The sequence below is a fragment of the Xyrauchen texanus genome, chromosome 42, assembly GCF_025860055.1.
Source record: "Xyrauchen texanus isolate HMW12.3.18 chromosome 42, RBS_HiC_50CHRs, whole genome shotgun sequence".
In the NCBI taxonomy this organism is placed as follows: domain Eukaryota; kingdom Metazoa; phylum Chordata; class Actinopteri; order Cypriniformes; family Catostomidae; genus Xyrauchen; species Xyrauchen texanus.
The window spans coordinates 30,397,122-30,419,159 of NC_068317.1; the positions used below are offsets into that span (position 1 = coordinate 30,397,122).

The 22,038-nt window shown below is 41.9% G+C and overlaps 1 protein-coding gene across 3 annotated transcripts in view; it reads left to right on the plus strand.

The window, feature by feature from the left end:
• The window catches only part of LOC127635125 (rab11 family-interacting protein 3-like), a 48,143-nt gene that overhangs the window by 15,375 nt on the left and 10,730 nt on the right, over window positions 1-22,038 (plus strand). The window contains exons 4-6 of one of the 3 annotated variants that reach the window (XM_052114922.1): window positions 5,853-6,022; window positions 19,177-19,389; window positions 21,783-21,917. In XM_052114922.1, coding sequence (XP_051970882.1) covers window positions 5,853-6,022; window positions 19,177-19,389; window positions 21,783-21,917 — 518 coding nt within the window. The remainder of the gene's footprint in view (window positions 1-5,852; window positions 6,023-19,176; window positions 19,390-21,782; window positions 21,918-22,038) is intronic. The other 2 variants (XM_052114923.1, XM_052114924.1) reach the window with 2 other exon arrangements.

The window sequence follows — 22,038 nt, forward strand, 5'->3', positions numbered from 1 at the left end:
CTCCCAACAGCAACCAATAATGAGGCAATAAATGAACGATTTGAGTTCAGAGACCCGAAACACTTTTCAAATGGTAGATGGTGTGTATTATCTTGAGAAATATTTAGCATATTCACTCAAATATAGAAATGTTCCAATTGCTATTTTTGTTTTTGGAATCTGACTTTCCTTTTCCTCATTTCTGTCTTAAATGGTAAATGGTCTGCACTTATATAGCACCTTTTTTTAACCTTAAATGTTACCAAAGCCCTTTACACTTTGTCCTATTCACCCATTCACACACACACACACACACACACACACACACACACACACACACACACACACACACACACACACACACACACACACACACACACACACACACACACACACACACACACAGACAGAGTTTGCAATATACAGAAAAGCTGGTAAAATGTTTTCATAACACACACCTGTTATTTATCAGAACAAATGATTGCCACAGTCATGAATAAGTGTTGTGTGTGTGTGTGTGTGTGTGTGTGTGTGTGTGTGTGTTGGGTAGGAATTGTTAATGTTTTGCTACCGCCCTGAAAAAAACAGTAACAGGCTGTGTCTTAAAACCTATTGAGCTGCCTACCTAGACAGCATTTTTGGGCATCATAGATATGATTGTGCATCTCAAAACCTATTTTGGAGCAAATTGATTTGATTTGGGGCAAAATGATTGCCCCTTTGTTGCCGGAAAATACTGACTAGGTAAAGTTTGAGCCACAGCCATTGAATGTATGCACACAGTCTCCTTATTAGTGTGTTTGAAAGTTCTGTTGGCACATTGATGTTAAATTAAAGGGGTGTGGTCAGTGGCAATGACTCCGCCCATTTCTGGTGCTGGTGCCCTTCAGACTTTGGTACTTAATTTTCAGCGGAACAGGCGAGGAGTAATATATGTCTCTCTCTCTCTCTCTCTCTCTCTCTCTCTCTCTCTCTCTGTTGACTCTAAATGTGACTGTGTGAGAGGGGGTAAATACAGTCAAGATTGAGCTTTGTTTGTAAACCAGGTTTCCCGTGTTGTGGTTCTCTAGAAGGTTGAATGGTTCTGGTTATGGCGCCTCCTGCTCTACGAGTCACTCACGGACTCACACAGGTACATCAGGCTTTGAGATACTTGTTTAAGCTTGGATCTAATTGACTGCCTGAAGGTTCGAGGTTCAAGCTTGAGTGTTATGTGAACTTTTGTTACTAATTCATGACAGTATCTGGAACATACTGTAGGTCCAGTTATGTGAGTGTTCATATGATCAAAGTTTAGTTGTGTGGTGATATGATTGTGTTGTAGTTCTGTTGTCATCTTATGGATTCATTAAAATGACTATAAAGACATTGGAAAGTTTTTTTTGTAATTTTCAACTGCATATCTCTTTCAACATTGTAAAATGTGTGTACTACTATTTACTGTCAAGTGAATGACAGATAAGGTGTTTTTAATGAGGTACAAACATTAAATAATATTTTACAGTACATTCTGATCTATAGTGTGCTGTTTTGATGTAGACTTTCCATTCTGATCAGATTTTTTTATTCTCACACGATCTGTCAATGAATATTCTGTTCCTGTTTTACTCTAATCCAGCGTTTCTCAACGGGGGCGGTACCGCCCCCTAGGGGCGTTTGGACAGTGTTGGGGGGCGGTGTGAACGAGGCAGCAGAGAGGGGGGCGCTCAGGCACAAATGGGGGCGTTACTCAGAGGTACTCAACAGGCGGCCTGCGCAAAAATCTTTTCAGCTCTTCTCCTTAGCCTATGTCTTCGTCTTGCTCGGATTACTGCTGCCACTTCACCAGGAGGATATGCCAGGAGAGCCGCTTCCTAAATTACACATGCTTTTAAGAGGCGGAGAATTTTCAGCGCAAAATAGAGGCGTGCTTTCACCGGCTTTTTCTGTACATAACGCGGAATACATAATTAGGCGCATAATTAGTGCTCAGGGCTCACACTAATGACCGTAATTAATAAAAAAAAGTGGCTGTTTTTGACGTCGTTTTTTCTTCGGTTCAGTTCAGGTGGCCGAGCTGTTGTCGTCTTTGTTCGTCATTTGAAATCAAATGACCGTTTGTAGGCTATTCAAATTTGAAGCCTATATTGCCTAATTGAGTGCGCGAACGACCGCTGCTTTTTCATTGGCCATTTAGGTTAGTTACGTTATTGTTCACGTGATTGGTTCATCTTAAAAAAAATTTGTGTGTGAGGCGTTAAGAGGATCATGAAGAGGTCAGGGGGGCGTTTGTTCAAAAAAGGTTGAGAACCACTGCTCTAATCAATGAAACAAATAAGCAATTTTATTTTGCATATAGAAAATAGTCTATATTTTAGGGCCATTTTTTTTTTTGTTTTTACATAGTGACATTATTTTCATTACAGGCATGCACAGTTTAGCTGCCAATTTTCATTACCACTATGTGAAAAGATATGGTCATTATGATATTTTCATTACCGCAGCGTTAAAAAATGAATAAATTGTAATTGTGTTCACACATAGTAGTTCTACTTTGGTACCGCCTTGTATTTTTGCTGATTTTAATAATAATAATAATAATAATAAAACATTGTTAAATACAGTAAACTTAATTAACATGTTACGGTAATAAGAATCATTGAAAACAACAGGAATAGTATTAGTAAAACATTCAGACGTGTTACATAATGAAGGTTGGGTGATAAAATGTGCTTAAAGAGTCCTGAAAATAATGGTGCAATGCTAAAAATTCTTTGTGGTCCTAAATGTAGGCTTCATTTTCTTTACACAAAGTAGGGAGTGGTGTTGGCGTAGTGGGCTAAAGCACATAATTGGTAATCAGAAGGTTGCTGGTTTGAGCCCCACAGCCACCACCATTGTGTCCTTGAGCAAGGCACTTAACTCCAGGTTGCTCCGGGGGGATTGTCCCTGTAATAAGGGCACTGTAAGTCGCTTTGGATAAAAGCATCTGCCAAATGCATAAATGTAAATGTAAGTATAATTTTGTATTTTTGTATGGATTTAGGGGTTAAATTGACCAGGACATTTTGTTGACAGGTTTCACGAGAATCACCCTGCTGCACCTTAGTTACTCATAATTTGTCATGTGATAAACTTTTGCAACTTGTTTTATATGGGTTGACCCATGAGAGACAGTTTCTGAGATAACAGTTCAGCCACTGCAGTGTTGTTTTAGCAGTGTGTGTCTGCCGACAGTGTACATGACGACGTCAACATTTCAGCAATAAAATAAAAGCAGAACAGTAGATTTTTTTTGTCTTCAGGAACTAGAGGTAGTCAAATATATATCGGATTTAACGATGAATCGGTGTTTGGTGGAATAACCCTGATTTTCAATCACAGCTTTCACGCATCTGGCATGCTCTATACCAGTCTTTCACATTACTGTTGGGTGACTTTATGTCACTCCTGTCACAACAATTCCAACAGCTCGGCTTTGTTTATTTCATCACATTAACTTGGGTCAAATGTTTTGGGTATTCTTCCACAAGCTTCTCACAATAAGTTGCTGGAATTTTGTCCCATTCAGACAGAACTGGTGTAACGGAGTCAGATTTGTAGGCTTCTTTGCTCGCACACGCTTTTTCTGTTCTGCCCACACATTTTCTATTGGGCTTTGTGATGGGTACTCCATTACCTTGACTTTGTTGTCCTTAAGCCATTTTGCCACAACTTTGGAGGTATGCTTGTGGTCATTGTCCATTTGGAAGACCCAGTGGGACTGAGCTTTAACTTCCTGGCAGATGCTGCTTCAATATATCCATAAAATATTCCTTATGATGCCATCTAGTTTGTGAAGTGAAGAAATTTTCACTTACATTTTTCCAGAGAGAGAGAGATACATACATACATACAGTACTGTGCAATATTCATACAATATGTTCACAGTTCATACAAAATCGATGTTTAAACACTGACCCTTAACACTTACTTAGTTTAATAATTTTAAACCATGACTTTAACTATACATAAGTAATATTTACATTATATTCATGATGTTAGGTAGAGGGGAACTGGCCCCCACAGTGAGTCTGGTTTCTCCCAAGGTTATTTTTCTCCATTAACCAACATCTTATTGAGTTTTATGTTTCTTGCCACAGTCGCCTTTGTCTTGCTCACTGGGGTAATAAATACAATTATTATTTGATTACTTATTTTTAAACACAATTAAAAATCATATTTTATCAAACTACACTACACCACATAAGACATTATAGACAGTTTTATCTTCTGTGTGTGTTATGAAAGCTGCTATACAAATAAAATTGACTTGACTTGCATATAGAAAAGATTAGAATAGAAGAACAGGGAGCCCTGCAACAGATATCATGGCCCCCACGAAGCCCCCCTCTGAAAATTGTGGCAGTCTGAGATTACATGAAGAGACAGAAGCAATTGAGACAGCCCAAATAGATAGAAGAACTGTGGCAAATTCTCCAAGATGCTTGGAACATCCTATCTGCCAACAACCAAGAAAACTGTGTCCAGGTGTGTCTAGGAGAATTTAAAAGCAAAGGTAGTCACGCCGAATATTGATTTTAGCTTTTTTTATGTTTACTGGACTCTGTATGACTTTAAGTGATAAACGAAAACTATTTATGACATTATTTTGAAGACATCCTCAGTATGCAACATTTTTCACAAGTGCCTAAAACTTTTTACAGTACTGTGTGTGTGTGTGTGTGTGTGTGTGTGTGTGTGTGTGTGTGTATATATATATATATATATATATATATATATATATATATATATATATATACAGCCACAGCTTTGAAACCACCTGCTAATATCGTGTTGGTCCCCCACGTGCCGCCAAAACAGCTCTGACCCATCAAGGCATGGACTAAACAAGATCTCTGAAGGTGTCCTGTGGGATCTGGCACCAAGATATTAGCAGCAGATACTTTAAGTCCTGTAAGTTGCGAGGTGGGGCCTCCATGGCTCGGACTTGTTGGTCCAGCACATCTCATAGATGCCCAATTGGATTGAGATCTGGGGAATTTGGAGGACAATTCAGCACTTTGAACTCTTTGTCATGTTCCTCAAACTATTCCTGTCCAATTTTTGCAGTGTGGCAGGGCGCATTATCCTGCTGAAAGAGGCCACTGCCATCAGGAAATACCGTTGCCATGAAGGGGTGTACGTGGTCTGCAACAATCTTTAGGTAGTTGGTACGTGTCAAAGTAACATCCACATAAATACCAGGACCCAAGGATTCCCAGCAGAACAATGCCCTGAGCATTACACCGCCTCCGCCGGTCTGCCTTCTTCCCATAGTGCATCCTGCTGCCATATTTTCCCCAGATACACACACAGGTGCACACGCACCCGACCATCCACATGATCTAAAAGAAAATGTGATTCTTCAGACCAGGCCACCTTCTTCCATTGCTCCTAACCCTCACGTGCCTATTGTAGGCGCTTTCGGCGGTGGACAGGGGTCAGCATGGGAACTCTGACCAGTCTGCGGCTACTCAGCCCCATACGCAGCAAGCTGCGATGCACTGTGTGTTCTAACACCTTTCTATAATGGCCAGCATTACGTTTTTCAGCAATTTGTTCTACAGTAGCTCTTCTGTGGGATCGGACCAGACGGGCTAGCCTATGCTCCCCACACACATCATTGAGCTTTGGGTGCCCATAACCCTGTCACTGGTTCACCGGTTGTCCTTCCTTGAACAATACTAAAAATGTAATTGAAAAAAGAATACAACAGGTGGTACTGTAAGTGTGGTAATCTGATGATGTTGTAGGGACAATCATTGGCACATATTCTGTATGACAGATGAAAAGCTCATATTGAATGATCAAGATGTTTTTTAGCAGTTATTAACTTGAATGTGTGTCTTCAGCAGGCAGAGGTCTCTGACAGTGCCTATCTCGGGTCGGAGAGTGCTTACAGCGAGTGTGAAACGTTCACGGATGAGGACACAACGGTTCTCATTCATCCAGAACTCCACGAGGACGTGGAGACAGACAGTGGCATTGAAAACACACTCACGGATGGAGACGAACGCAACAGGTAACACATACACACGTTTTAAATAACAAGCATACATAAACAGTGGGCAGTAAGCCATGGGTCATAATTACTAGAACAAACACAATTAATGTTATGATATCCTGCTTAATGGTGACCTTTGACCTATAAACCATGCCTTTTAAGTAAACTGGAGTGTATCAACAGTGTTTATTTGTTTTTGGTCAGTAATCTCACAAAGAAATTACTTTATGATATAGTGTCTCTGCTCAGGACTGACTTCTGAGAAGCAAATGCCACAAAATGCTTGTGAAGTCACGCACTTGTGTTGATGAAATGTGACAATATGAACAACTTTTAAAAACAAAATCTTTAAAACAGTATAAACGTTTAAAACCAATACTTTTCTGCCACCTGTATTGTTTATGTGACCAAATTATGTAAAAGCTAAATATTGAAATTAGGGCTGTCAAGAAATTAATTTTTAAATCATATTAATTACATGATATGCAGATTAATTTATTGAAATAATCACAGATAATTGCATACATAAATATTTGCTGAGAAGGCCCACAAATAACAATAATTCAATATATAATGATTAAATAATGAATATAAACAAATATATATTAGAAAAATAATAATGAAAATAAAACAATTGATTAAATTATTGTGGCAGACGAGTCAAGCATTGATAAGACAATTCAAAAAGTGGCTTTAAAAGGCAATATATAGTTTATTTCCATATTAATGAACATAAGCCTTTCATTGACCTACAGCAATACATTTCGCAAAAGAATTCGGCAATCTGTCCGAGATAGATTTAATATAAGGGCGGATGGATGCTTATGGAGTATCTCACTTTGGTTTCGTTGCATCATAAACACATAGATTTTAGGTCACTGTGTCAAGATAAACGTAATTTGAAACTTAGAAAAGATGTCTTGAAATTCCCTCATTTGGGAATTGTGCTCCATACAGCTTTCTTTGAGCTCAAGTACTAATTCTCTTCTCGTGCTGTCGCTAGTGTCACGCAAGCCTGAGTGTGTTTTGTTGCCTATAGAGCTGGAGTTTTGCTTACTGCCCCCTGCTGAAAACAGGTGGTACTTCAAGATTGAATAGCTCCCATGTTAGGACTATTCTTTATTACTGTCTGGTGGCATAATTAATTGCATTGTTTTATTTTTTTTTTTGTGCTAGCTATTTTGTATATTATTAATTGCACTAAATTAGCACGTTAAATCGACAGCTCCCCAATTTAGAATGCCCAATTTCCAATGCTTTTAAGTCCTCATGGTGACGTAGTGACATGCTTCAATCTGGGTGGCGGAGGACGAATCTCAGTTGCCTCCGTGCCTGAGACGTCAATCTGTGCATCTTAACGCACAGCTTGTTGAGCGTGTTGCCATGGAGATGTAGTACGTGTGGAGGCTTCACGCTATTCTCCGTGGCATCCATGCCTAACTCACGATGCACCCCATCGAGAGCGAGAACCACATTATAGCGACCACGAGGAGGTTACCCCATATTGACTCTACCCTCCCTAGCAACCGGGCCAATTTGGTTGCTTAGGAGACCTGGCTGGGGTCAGTCAGCACTCCCTGGATTCAAACTCCAGACTCCAGAGGTGATAGTCAGCGTCTTTACTCGCTGAGCTACCTGGGCTAAAATGAAGAGTTATTTATCTTAAAGCAGTTGTAAAGCCAGTATCTTGGGTGGTAGTGTTTGTGTAAGTATCTGCTGACTAGTGGTTCTTATTTCCAAAAGAGCTGCCAGAATCCAGCTCAGCTGACCAAGGTGTTCCTGTTTCCTCTGAGTGGATGTGTGTTATCAGTATCAGTCTTTATTTTCCTGTCTCCTTGTTGGAGAAAGTGTGGAGTTTGCACTTTCTGTCTTCCTGTGGCCTGTGGGTTCATTCCCTCTCTCTCTTATTCGGACATTTTCAGACATGCTCTCTTACTCTGGGCTCATATTTCACAATCTTCTGGCTGTCTGCTGTTTTTTATATGGAATGTATGTTTCTCTTGATTTAGCATTACAACCATGTCAGGGTCACGCAGTCTCTCAAATGGTGACAATGGTGCCTCACATAATTTGGACAGTAATATTTTTCCAGTCTCTTCTCTCTTTCGAACCCTCATACACACAGGATTTGTGTTTTACACCAACAACATACACAAACTTTCTGATGAAAATGTTTATTTTTATTGTCTGCCAGGCATTGTAAGTCCGATCACTTGGAAAATGAATAGCACAACTCTCCTCCACTATGCAGAATGAGTTGTGTGCCAAATTGTAATGAATATGAACAATAATAGTGATCATTTCCTTCACTGGTTGCCTTTTTATTTAGTCAGCATTGAAGTATTTTTATCCTCAAAACTCATCTTATTAGTATATTTAAATGTTCAATGTGTGTTAGAGTGGACAATACAAGTTCATGCATATGGGGATTAATCAGATTAAACAGATGTATGTGTCACGAACGCCGGTGAAGGCGCCTCCTCCCTCAGTCGTCAGAGATCGCTTTCACCCGAATTCTGATCACTTAAACTCATTTCCTTTCTGCCCGCATACCTAGGTCTGATTAATCCCCAGCTGTTTTGTGTTACCCTACCCTATTTAACCGTGCCTGTTTAGTCCTTCTTTGCGAAGTCTTGTTTGCCCCGGCAACATTACCAAGCAAGTTACTCTCTGACTCCCTTACTAGTTATTCTGTGTATCGATCCAGCCTGTTACTTAGACCCTGCCAGTTTGCTGCCTGCCTTGTTTACCTCCTGCCTGTTCCGTACTATGTTTGTTTGCTGCCTGCCAGACCTCTGCCTGTTCTGTTTACTCTGTTGCCTGCCTGCTATATTCACTGTTTGCCTGCCCACGACCTTGCCTGTACGACTTGTGTTTTGTTATTAATAAACAACCGCAGATGGATCCCAACTTGCCTGAGTCCTCGTTACAGAAGACTTCGCCGCCCATTGATCCAGCGGTAATCACTCGTATGTCCGAGGAACTCTCCGCGCAGGCAAGCGTCCTCACCGCACAGCAACATCAGCTCGGGCGGCTGACGTCAGCCATTGGGGAGATAATGCGCGTCGTCCAAGCCTCTCAACATCCCACTTCCGCGCCAGCACCCGCGCCTGCGGCGGACCAAACCAGCCAAGCGGCCGCTCCATCTCTCCTCCGCAAGCCACGCCCAACCCTCCACTCGCGACTCCGAGAAATACGATGGAACACCCTCGAAGTGCAGGGGCTTTGTGATGCAGTGTTCCATCTTTTTGTCACAACAACCGGCTCTATATCTGACTGACGAGAGCAAGATCCTCATCGTCAGCTCTGTGCTGACGGGCAGAGCCCTCGACTGGGCTACCGCGATTTGGACCAATCAGGGTTATTCACAGTTCACATTCGACTCATTCATGCAGAGTTTAATTGAGGTGTTTGACCACCCAGAAGGCGGCAAGAGCGCTGGGGAACAGCTCCTGGCACTCCGCCAAGGAAGTCGTTCAGCGTCTGACTACGCTCTCACTTTCCGCACCCTCGCCACTCAGACCGGCTGGCTGGAGAGCACACTCAAACTCCTTTTCCGCCATGGGCTAAACTCGGAACTGCAGTCAGAGCTGGCATGTCGCGATGAGGGAGTGCCGTTGGACCAATTTATCTCATTGGTGATCCGCGTGGACAACGTCATCCGCTCCAGACGACCGGCCAGGTTGGTTCAGCCGCTCGCAACAGCACCTCAACAGCATGCGGCTCCAGAGCCCATGCAACTAGACCGTACTCACCTGACCCAGGAGGAGAGAGAGCGCCGTCTCGCCCATCGCCTCTGCTTATACTGCGGTCTAGCCGGCCACCTCCTGGCCAACTGCCCGACGCGACCGTCCGAACCTCAACGACCCGGGGTGAGTGTATTGCTTTCCTCAACCCTAACCGGGACCAGCCAAGTGGTACCCATTGAGCTCCATAGTCAGGCTTTCAGTATAAGCGCCCACGCTATGGTTGATTCAGGAGCAGCGGGCAACTTCATTGATACCTCCTTTAACAGTGGCGGCGCTAGATGGATGTCCCTTGGGTTCGGGCAGAGTGAGTCACACCACCACCGACCTCTTCCTGCAGGTGGGAGTGTTACACACTGAGACCATACGCTTCCACATCGTAACCTCCCCTCACCATCCAGTCATCCTTGGTCTCCCCTGGCTTCGTCTTCACAACCCTCGCATCTCCTGGCGAGTCAGCCAAATCGCACAGTGGGGCTCCGAGTGCTCGGGAAAATGCTTAAGGCCCATTCTCCCCACCACCGTGGAGTCCGCAAAGATCCTGGGGTCGCCCGACCAACCCACCCAAATACCTCCATCATATGCTGATTTGAGGGAGGCATTCAGCAAGACCAAGGCGTCCCAGCTGCCTCCTCACAGACCTTTCGACTGCGCCATTGAGCTCAAGTCAGGAGCCACTCCGCCCCGAGGTCGGATCTTCCCCCTGTCCGAACCAGAGTCCCTCGCCATGAAGGCTTACATCGAGGAGGAACTGGCCAAGGGCTTCATCCGACCTTCCACTTCTCCGGCGGCAGCCGGGTTCTTCTTCGTGGGCAAGAAGGATGGCTCCCTCCGCCCGTGTATTGACTACCGGGGTCTGAACGATGTCACGGTCAAGTTCCGATACCCCTTGCCACTCATCCCCGCGGCTCTGGAACAACTGAGAAGCACCAAGATCTACACCAAACTGGACTTGCGGTCCGCCTATAACCTAATCCGTATTCGAGAGGGGGACGAGTGGAAGACCGCTTTTTCGACCACCAGCGGCCATTATGAATATTTGGTGATGCCGTTCGGGTTGTCCAACAGTCCCTCCGTGTTCCAGTCTTTCGTCAACGAGGTGTTCAGAGACTTGCTCAACCGCTGCCTGATCGTATACATCGACGACATCTTGATCTACTCCAACTCGCTCGAGGAACATATCTGTCACGTGAGAACGGTCCTCTATCGCCTGATCACGCACCAGCTGTACGCCAAGGCAGAGAAGTGCGAGTTCCACTTGAAGTCGGTAGCCTTTCTGGGGTATGTCATCAGCCCGGAGGAGGTGGCCATGGATGACAGCAAGGTGCGAGCTGTCCTGGAGTGGCCACAACCCACCACAGTGAAGGAGCTCCAATGCTTCCTGGGGTTCGCAAACTTTTACCGCCGGTTCATCCGTAGCTTCAGTACTGTCGCCGCACCTCTGACCTCCATGTTGAAAGGGGGGAGAACCAAGCTCCACTGGTCCACCGATGCCCTCCAGGCCTTCACCCAGCTTAAGGAGCGTTTTACCTCCGCCCCCATCCTGCATCATCCCAATCCGGATCTCCCTTTCGTGGTGGAGGTGGACGCCTCGAACACCGGCATAGGAGCCATTCTCTCCCAGCGCCAGGGAGACCCCCCGAAGTTGTTCCCCTGTGCCTTCTTCTCCCGCAAACTTTCTTCGGCCGAACAAAATTATGACGTCGGCAATCGGGAGCTCTTGGCCATGAAAGCTGCACTGGAGGAGTGGCGCCACTGGCTGGAGGGCGCCAGACACCCATTCCAGGTCTTCACCGACCATCGAAACCTCGAATACCTCCGATCTGCCAAGAGACTCAACCCCAGGCAGGCTAGGTGGGCCCTGTTCTTCACCCGGTTCAATTTCACCATTTCCTACCTCCCAGGGTCCAAGAACGTCAAAGCCGGCTCCCTCTCCAGGCAGCACGAAACCAATTTCCTAAGTCCCTCTGCCGAACCTATCGTTCCCCCCGCACTGATTCTAGCCCCTGTCCAGTGGGATCTCATGTCCGACATAACCCAGGCCCACGCCACAGCTCCGCCTCCACCCGAGTGTCCACCAGACCGGACCTTTGTGCCCCCCAATCTCCGGGAGAGGACGCTCCACTGGGTGCACGACTCCCCGAACTCAGGACACCCCGGCATCTCCGCAACCACGCGACTCCTAAGGAACCGCTTCTGGTGGGAGACACTACCCAAAGACGCCGCTGACTTCGTCAGGAGTTGCCGCGGCTGCAACCTCACTAAATCCCCTAAACAAGCTCCGGCCGGCCTTCTACTCGAGATCTCCATCTCCGCCTACCATGCAAGAAGCTCAGTCCTAGGTATGTGGGTCCCATTACGATCTTAAGAAAAATTCATCCTGTAACCTTTCGTTTACAACTCCCCACTGATTATCGTATCTCTCCCACTTTCCATGTCTCCCTATTAAAACCGGCCGACGATCCGAGGGCTGAAGAGGAGGTGACCCACGGCCCCCCTCCCCTGTTAGTGGGCGGCGAAGAAGCCTTCCTGGTGCGGAGCCTGCTTGACTCCAGGCGTCTCCGAGGTCAGATCCAATACCTGGTGGACTGGGAGGGGTACGGCCCGGAGGAGAGATCCTGGGTCGACTCCAGCGACATCCTCGACCCCAACCTCATCGCCGAGTTCCATCGGGCCCACCCGGAAAGACCAGCCCTGCGACCTCGGGGAAGACCACGACGCAGGTCGCGTCTTCGCGTCAGGAGCCGCTCACGGGGGGGGCTCTGTCACGAACGCCGGTGAAGGCGCCTCCTCCCTCAGTCGTCAGAGATCGCTTTCACCCGAATTCTGATCACTTAAACTCATTTCCCTTCTGCCTGCATACCTAGGTCTGATTAATCCCCAGCTGTTTTGTGTTACCCTACCCTATTGAACCGTGCCTGTTTAGTCCTTCTTTGCGAAGTCTTGTTTGCCCCGGCTACATTACCAAGCAAGTTACTCTCTGACTCCCTTACTAGTTATTCTGTGTATCGATCCAGCCTGTTACTTAGACCCTGCCAGTTTGCTGCCTGCCTTGTTTACCTCCTGCCTGTTCCGTACTACGTTTGTTTGCTGCCTGCCCAGACCTCTGCCTGTTCTGTTTACTCTATTGCCTGCCTGCTATAGTCACTGTTTGCCTGCCCACGACCTTGCCTGTACGACTTGTGTTTTGTTATTAATAAACAACCGCAGATGGATCCCAACTTGCCTGAGTCCTCATTACAGTATGTTATTACAGAGTCTTCTTCCAATACACACGCACACACAAACACACTGGGTCACAGTACTGAGCTTTAAATCAGATTAAGTTGACACACACACACTCATATCGCTGTACTTCATGAGCATATGTAGCTTTGCTCATATAGGAGATTTAGTATTTGATTTAGGTTTACTGGGTCACAAACGTCTGACTGGAACAACCGGCAGATTGAATAGGATAGGATAGTTTATTCTGAGTAATTAGCAATTTGTTAGCAATTGTGGAAGTTTGGTTTGCTTTGACACCCTGTGCGCCCAGTTGCTCAGAGTCTCCAAAGACAGACGGAATCGCTTGAGGATGCGATCGCTGTCTTCACGCGTGCTTTGTGTGACCAAACACAATGTTACAGTGAGACAGGGGTAAGTTTTTAAAAGATTTATGCTTTTATAATGTCGGATTTACACTGTAGAAATTCAATATGGGAAAAGATGGATCAGTAACAGTTTTTGAACTGGAAAAGCAAAACAAAACAACATTTTCTTAGTCAGTATGTTGTCTTGTTTTGCAGTAAAAATATTTAAACATATTTAAAACAAAATTAATTCCCCCGAGAAGCAAAATTGTTCATGTTAGTGAAGCTTATTTTCACAAAATATGTCTTGAGTGTATTTTTCTTACGTCTTATATTGTTTAGTTTTTTTTTTCTTCTTGTTTTAAGATTACTCAATTTTAATTACAATTAATAAAAAAAAATACATTTTCTGAAAAGTAGTTTTTAACATGCAATTTAAACATATTAAGGGTATTTATCTTGTTTTAAGGATGTTTCAATATTTTTACTGAATAAAAAGACTAATAGTAAATAGTAAAATTTGCATTGTGTTAATTTGTCACTTTTACATCGCAAAAAATAATAAAAACTTAATGTTCTTAATTAGTTCATTTGTCATGATTTACAGTAAAAATATAAAAATATTCCTAAAACAAGATACATTTCTTGAAAAGCAAAATTACTTCAGATATGTCTAACAAAATGTAGTGAAGTTTACAGTAGTGTTAATTTTGTCACCTATTTTTAATTTAGTCTTAGTCTTAGTCTTGTGCCAAATGTCCTTGTTAGTTTTAGTCATATTTAGTCATTCACATATCTTTTTTTGTTAGTCAAGTTTTAGTCGACTAAAAGTCTCATCATTTTAGTCAAAAGAAAACTCAATATATCTTAGTCAAGTGTAAGTCAAAACATTTGTCTTTTTTCAAATAAATTATTTCTGAGATTAATTCTGAGATAACCATTTCAGTCAAATAGTGTTTAACACATCTCAAATATTGGTTAAATGTCATAATTACCTGACAAAATACACTTGTTGAATGATTTTTGTTGAATTCACTTTGTTAAAAGTGTCTGGTTTTCTGATTTAAGAGACACATTCACAAATGATGAACTTGTTCTTTAGATTATTTTATTTTGAACCAACACAATTCAAAAGCTGGGGCCCAACAGACTCAGACTGACAAATTACAAAGGTTTTTAAAGCTGTTTTTGGTTGCCTTTTGTCTCATTTTTCTATTCAGAGTGTACCCAGAAAAACTGAAAAGAATAGGCCTACTGTACTGTAGGACTAAAATACAACCTATTTAAATTGTAGATTGGTCTTGAGAAATAACAGACAAATGAGATCACAGCTATTGACCAATCAGAATCAAGGATTGGAACTAACCGTTTTATAAGACAAAGTAAATTACCAACTTAATGCAAGTTATACATGGTATTGCACACACCATTATTGATGATATTTGGAGAAATATTACATGTAATTGTTAAACTTGATTTCCTTACATAAATTAGCTTTTATGCCTAACGTTAATTACATTCATTTTGATTATGATGTGAAGGCCCACACGCATGTGGCAAAATAAGTTACATAAAATATATATAACCTGCATAATGTATGTGCCACAACACCATAACTAACTGGTTAATTTACAGCGTAGATGCCTAAAATCAGCATTAGCTTATGAGATGTTCATTTAAGTTAACTTACCTGAATGTGTGGGTGGTTAGCCTTTAGATGTACGCTTAAGGTTGGTGGTGTTTTTCCCGATATTTTTTGTCCGCAGTGCTTCCGTCAGTTATAATGACACACTCTGACTTTTTGTCAGTGTCATTGTAAGTAAAATGCGACCAAATATCGAGCCTCTTCCTTCTACCTAGCATGTCGTCAGGCTCGTCGCGTGTTAGCCACTGGTTGTTGTGTTCTTGCTCCATGTAGTTTACGTGTTGCATCCACAGGCTGGCAGCAACAGGAGTATGAGACCTGTAACCGTCACTTGAGCAACAGCGCAAACTAATTCGGAATATTTTGAAGGCTCGTAACAGCTGAATATTCTATCTCATGATGAAAAAGTAGAGACGATTGTTGACGAAAATGAAGATAGATTTTATCTTCGTTTTTATTTTATGCAAAACATTTTAGTCTCGTCTTTTTTCGTCAACAATAATGCATGTTAATTTAGTCTTAGTCAGCGTTTTTGGACATTGGTGCAGTCTCGTCATCGTCTTGTCTTAGTCATGGAAAAAAAGGTCGTTGACGAACATATTTAGTCTCGTCTCGTCTGACGAAATTAACACTAGTTTACAGTGTGCTCAAAACAAGAAAACACTATTTGCCAACGTCAAAAAGAAAAATAATCTTCTTGTACTTTTGAAAAACTGTTTATTTTTTTTTGCCCCATTGGCAAATACATTTTTCTGTAAATTTCTCTGACAAGAAGACATATTGATATCTTTTGCCATTTTGCTTCCCAAGAAAATTTGTCATGTTTAAAGCAAGACAAACTTACTGAGCAAGATAATTATTTTTTTTAAGTGTATCGTGTGTAACTGTATATGCATTTTTGTCGTTGTTTTCTTCATTTATGCTTAAAAGTCATTCAAGGGGTCATTGAGTTCACCAATCAAACACATGCTCTGACCCTTCTGTCAGACAACCAATGACACTTGTTGGTTTTATTAAGCTTTTACCGCAGATGATACCCAGCTGGAGTTTTAACTTAATCTGTACTTGATCATGTCCTAATTTGAGTCTGTTCACCGTGCTGACCACAAATAAAAACACATGCTAGCATGTTGTTCGTGGATCATCAAAGTTGAGTGCTGTTCTTCGGTTAATCTAACTTGAATTCTTCAGACATTTTGTGAGTGCCAAGAGATTAGAGTGAATTAGCAGATTATCATCCAAAAGACAAACCTTTCAACTTCAACACAAAGACATTTTGGATTTGTCTAGAATAGATTGTTGCAGTAAGAATGGAAGAGAGCAGATGTTGTGAAAATAATTGGATCATTTGAAATTCTTAATAAGAGGTTATTATGAATCTGATTTGGTAAAGCTTACAGTTTTTATTGAGAGTATATAGTGTTTGTTTGTGTAAAGTTTATCCTAAATCAGGGGTACTCAACTTTGGAAAGCCAGGGGGCCTGTAGGCAGGATCCCTTTTTCCTCATGAGCCGCACTTTATTTTTTAATAATTAAAGAGGCGAGCAGACCGTACTACATGGCATTTAATACATCATGGGAACATGTAATTAACACGAATAAAGAAACATTATATATAAAGTAGTGCCGTCGATTTAACGCATTAATTCAGTGCGATTAATTTGACAAAAAATTACGCGCTAAAAAATGTACACAATTAATCGCACCATAATAAGGAAGAGTCCTGAGAAATGTAAGTTTGTAGTACCACCTGTTTACTCCAGAGGGCAGTAAGTGAAATTTCAGCTGTATGAGCAACACGCAGTTTATACAGTGAAGAAAACACTTCAGTAGGCAGAACAAAACAAACATGTTACGTTCTTGCGTTCAAAACACTTGAAGGAGCACAAATGCGAACTAAGAGATCTCAAGATGTGTTTAAAGATTGAGTATTAAACTATATTTAACTTGACACAGTGACCTAAACATTTTATGTTTATGACACAACACACCCGAGACGACTGACGCAGGTGTAAATTGACGGCTCCCTAAACAAACCCTCACAATAAATCTCCAACTGATTGACAAATTCACTTGTGAAATGGATTGCTGTGTGTCAATGATTGACTTATGATCAATAATATGGAAGTAAACAATACATTGTATTCTAAAGCTGCTTTTTGTATCGTCTTATCAATGATGAACTCTTCTGCAACAAGAATGTAATTATCTGAATATTTTTTATTTATATATATATATATTATTTTTTAATATTTAAAGATAACTATGTACAATTATATATTGATATAAATATGTATAATCTTTATATATTTCATTATTGTTATATGAGGGGCTTTCTCAGCAAATATTTGTATATGCGATTAATCGCGATTAATTAATTGGGACACCATGTAATTAAGTCGATTACAAATTTTGACAGCCCTAATATATATATATATATATATATATATATATATATATATATATATATATATATATATATATATTGCAAAATTCTTGCAGAAGTGTCATTCTTAAAAAAGTTTGTGATATACTATTATAATGATCATATATATGCCTGTATGTTTTTTGTTTGCTTGTTTTAAAAGATCCACAGTTTTACCTGTAAGCCGTATACTGCAGCAATGCACCACTTCACAAAAACGACAATGTACAAATAAAATTTACATTCTGAGAAATGTCCATTTTCTTTTGCCATATATAGAGACTGTTATATTGTCACTGAACAAAGATTGGCATGACAAACTGGCTACCTAGTAAACACACACACACACACACACACACACACACACACGTTGGTGCTGCTATCCTTATGAGGACTCTCCATAGACATACTGTAAGAACTATAGATTCTATCCCCTAAACCGAACCCTCACAAAAAATGTTCAGCATTTTTACATTTTCAATAAAACATTGTTTAGTATGTGATTTAAATTCTGAGGATACTAGAAATGTCCTCATAAACCACATTTATAGCATAATAACTTTGTAATTACCAGTTTGTAACCTAAATTTTTTTTTTCCTCGTAAACCATTTAAACCTGCCCACACACACACACACACACACACACACACACACACACACACACACACACACACACACACACACACACACCAGAGATACAGTACCCTCACAACAAGACATTTAAATGCAATACTAGCTCCAAAGGCGCTTCAATGAGACTACAGACATCATTGTCTATTACCGTCTTTTCAGACTTATTTTTTAGTAAGTAACGCAAATCACTATTTTTCCTGTAATTATTGTTCGCGTCGAGCATATCTGTTGAGCAGGTGTGGAAGAGAGACTGACGCCACACACTTTATATAAAGTGGCATAAAATCAGATTCAAGGATTTGTAGTATAATTTATTATTTTTATCAGTTTGTCTTTTCTTTTGTTCTATAATGGTTCAGCAGTTTATCAATACTGAGAATTAACGTAAATGCTCTAGAAAATTGGCACCTCAAAATTCATAAACGTTCAATAATTTGGGGGTCCTGGGTAGCTCAGCGAGTATTGACGCTGACTATCACACCTGGAGTCGTGAGTTTTAATCCGGGGCGTGCTGAGTGACTCCAGTCAGGTCTCCTAATCAACCAAATTGTCCCGGTTGCTAGGGAGGGTAGAGTCACATAGGGTAACCTCCTCGTGGTCGCTATAATGTGGTTCTCGCTCTCGGTGGGGCGCGTGGTGAGTTGTGTGTGGATGCCGCGGAGAATAGCATGAAGCCTCCACAACTGAGGCAACTGAGATTCGTCCTCCGCCACCTGGATTGAGTCACTACACCACCATGAGGACTTTGAGTGCATTGGGAATTGGGCTTTCCAAATTGGGGAGAAAGAAAAACCATTCAATCATTTTATGAGATGACATAATCACACAGGCGACAAAAATATTTTTGGGTTTGTGGGCCACCTGTTGAGTACCATGGTCCATGAAATGATGTAGTTATGCAAGAAACAAGATATCACAGAGTCTCCAGAAACAGCTAATATTGATTTGAGTTAAAATTATTTGATTAGGTTACTTGCAGAGATCGCAGATTGTTACGAGAAGTAGGAAAGATGTCTCGCAATACACGGATGACCGGTCAAATATCACTTTATTCTTGGATGTGCGGTCATTATTCCAAAATATCAGGTACCTGGATGACACGATTGTAATTGTATGTAAAACACATTATATTTTGTATGTTTCCCTGATAGGTTCACCCTGGGCTCTGATTTGAATGGCCACACCCTAGTGGCCGTGATTGGAGGAGAGGAGGAGCACTTTGAGGATTTCGGAGAGAGTAACAACACGTCAGATCTGCCACTGGCCAATCAGGAGGAGGGGAGGATGGCTCCAGAGGGGGAGGGGGATGCAGAGCCACACCCTGACAGTCCATTGCCCCGCCCACTGATGCTGCTGTCCCCTAGGTAACACACAGTACAAACTAAACCTAAAAATACTGAATTATTCCTAAACAGGAATAGAAACTGCATCATATTTTGTAAGATAGACTGTGCACTAGTATTAAATGCTCAAGACAATCAGTTTGTATGTGATTATTTTATCCTGGTCTAAACATGGAAAGTATAAATAGGTACTGTGCCGCACAGTATTAACAGCTTGACCATAAATAACTGTCTCACACATAGAAATAGACTGTTACAGAAAGAGTGAGTCAGCACATTGTGCAAGCAGTCGGTGTAGATACACTTGTGACCAGGGAAGGGTTTCTGAAAGAGGTGTTTTTGAAGTTTGGCTTCAATAGGTGGACTGGATGGCCTGGGGAAGGAGTTTTGAGGTGTCAATGTTAGAGTATAGAGTTTAGAGTTTTCGTGTGATATGGCCACTTTAAAGTTCCATGAAGGTTCTGTTTTTGTTTATACCTTATGTTATGATGTTGCCAAAGCAACAAAGGAGCTAATATGATGCCAGTCACATGAAAGTTGTGTGAGTTTGTGGTGAAAGATAAATCACCTTGTCGACTTCATTCAACACTTCTGTGCGCTATCCTGTTGACTGATCTTAACGATTTAACACTGGGTAAAGTTTGGGTTGTTGTAGTTATTGTTTAACTGAAATCCAGATGTTGTCAGGTGTATCGCAAGCCCTTTTGACATTTAATCACATGCAGGATAGGAATTATTGATTTCAACTAGTTAATTTTCGGGCCTGGGTATCTCAGTGATTATTGACACTGACTATCACATCTGGAGTCTCGAGATCGAATCCAGGGCGTGCTGAGTGACTCCAACCAGGTCTCCTAAGCAACCAAATTAGCCCGGTTGCTAGGGAGGGTAGAGTCACATGGGGTAACCTCCTCGTGGTCGATATAATGTGGTCCTCGCTCTCTGTGGGGCGCGTGGTGAGTTGTGCGTGAATGCCGCTGAAAATAGCGTGAAGCCTCCACAAGGGCTACGTCTCCGTGGTAACGCGCTCAACAAGCCACGTGATAAGATGCGCAGATTGACGGTCTCAGACGCGGAGGCAACTGAGATTCTTCCTCCGCCACCCGGATTGAGGCCAGTCACTACGCTACCACGAGGACCTAGAGCGCTTTGAGAATTGGGCAATCCAAATTGGGCAGAAAAGTAGTAATTACGTTTGTACTAGTAAAAACGTTAATTCTTGAAATAAAAATCATTCCCAGAAGTACACAATTCTTGATATCAAAATTAGACAGTACAAAACATAATTTTTGATATCTGTAAATGCATTTCAAAATGGGAAATTTGGTATTTAAAATCTCTGGAAATTGATTTTTGTAGGGCTGCCCCTAATAGTCGACCAAACGTTAGTCGATGAGAAGAGGCTTGGTCGACCAAATTTTAATTAGTCTGGTTGGTTACAGAAAAGAAAAAAAAAACTGTACTGGAAGTGGCGAAGTCACGCAGACCATGACGGACAGATAGTTAACACGGCTGGTCCATGTGGTAATTATGTCGGGCAGGAAATACAAACGTTCACCTATCGTTCATCGACCTCAAACATGGCTTGAAACTACATGAAACATGTAAGTAGTAGCCTAACGTTAGCCACTGTACATGTCCGCTCGCTCTAACGTTAACCTAGATAATAGTGCACTATTATTAGTCACATATCCAAGTGTTTTTGCGGAGTGTGGAAGCTAAATTAGTACCGTGCTTACTGCATGACATGTTTAATTAACGTGCATTTCTCTCTATAGGCGCATCCACTATACTGCATCGTCAATTTCATCTATGCAGCCGACACTGACTCAGAAAACAGTAGTTTATTAATAAATTATTAAAATGTTCAGACAATCTTCATTCTGTTTTTCCAACACATTCATAATCATCACTTTTGACGGTGCGCTGCAGCAAGCTTTATGCGTGCGCTTAAGCGCTTAATTTATATTTTAAAGACTCATTATGATTTAGTATTTCTCTGTAATGTAGAACAATGTTAGCAATGTTACTTATAATATTCTTTCTCAGTCCTGGAACTCAAACCGTTTTCCATGGTTTGATTTCGGCCATTGAAAAACCCATATCGGTTGACCACTTATTTTAACTAGCGAAAATGTAATTGTTGACCTATATGATTCATATACTGCACATTGATTTGTCAGAAGGGCTTGTGATACAGGTGTATGTGTTCCAGTACATACACTCACACACATAAGCGAGCATGGAAATACAACACACTCCTCCTGCTATGATGGCTCTTCCAGCTCTATACTTCCTCCTGTACTCCTGCACTGTTTCTCACCTCTGTGTAGATCTCTTCCTGTCCTTCACCGACTTACCCATTTTTCTCCCTTGTTTGTATGATCATCCTCTCCTTTCCTCTCCTCTCTCAGCCCCAGCTCTTTTCCTGCTAGTTTTCAGAGTTTCATTCAGTCTGAGTCGCTGGAGTTTTTCTGCACTCACTGTCACAAGCAGATCAGTCGTCTGGAGGATCTGTCCACTCGACTGCAGTTACTAGAGATGAATAGGTAACATTCTCAGAGCATGGGCACGCTTCCTCTGTGTGTGTGTGTTGAGGTTGAGGACTGTACACACACACACACACACACACACACACACACACACTCCTATCCTCACTGCTTGCGTGTG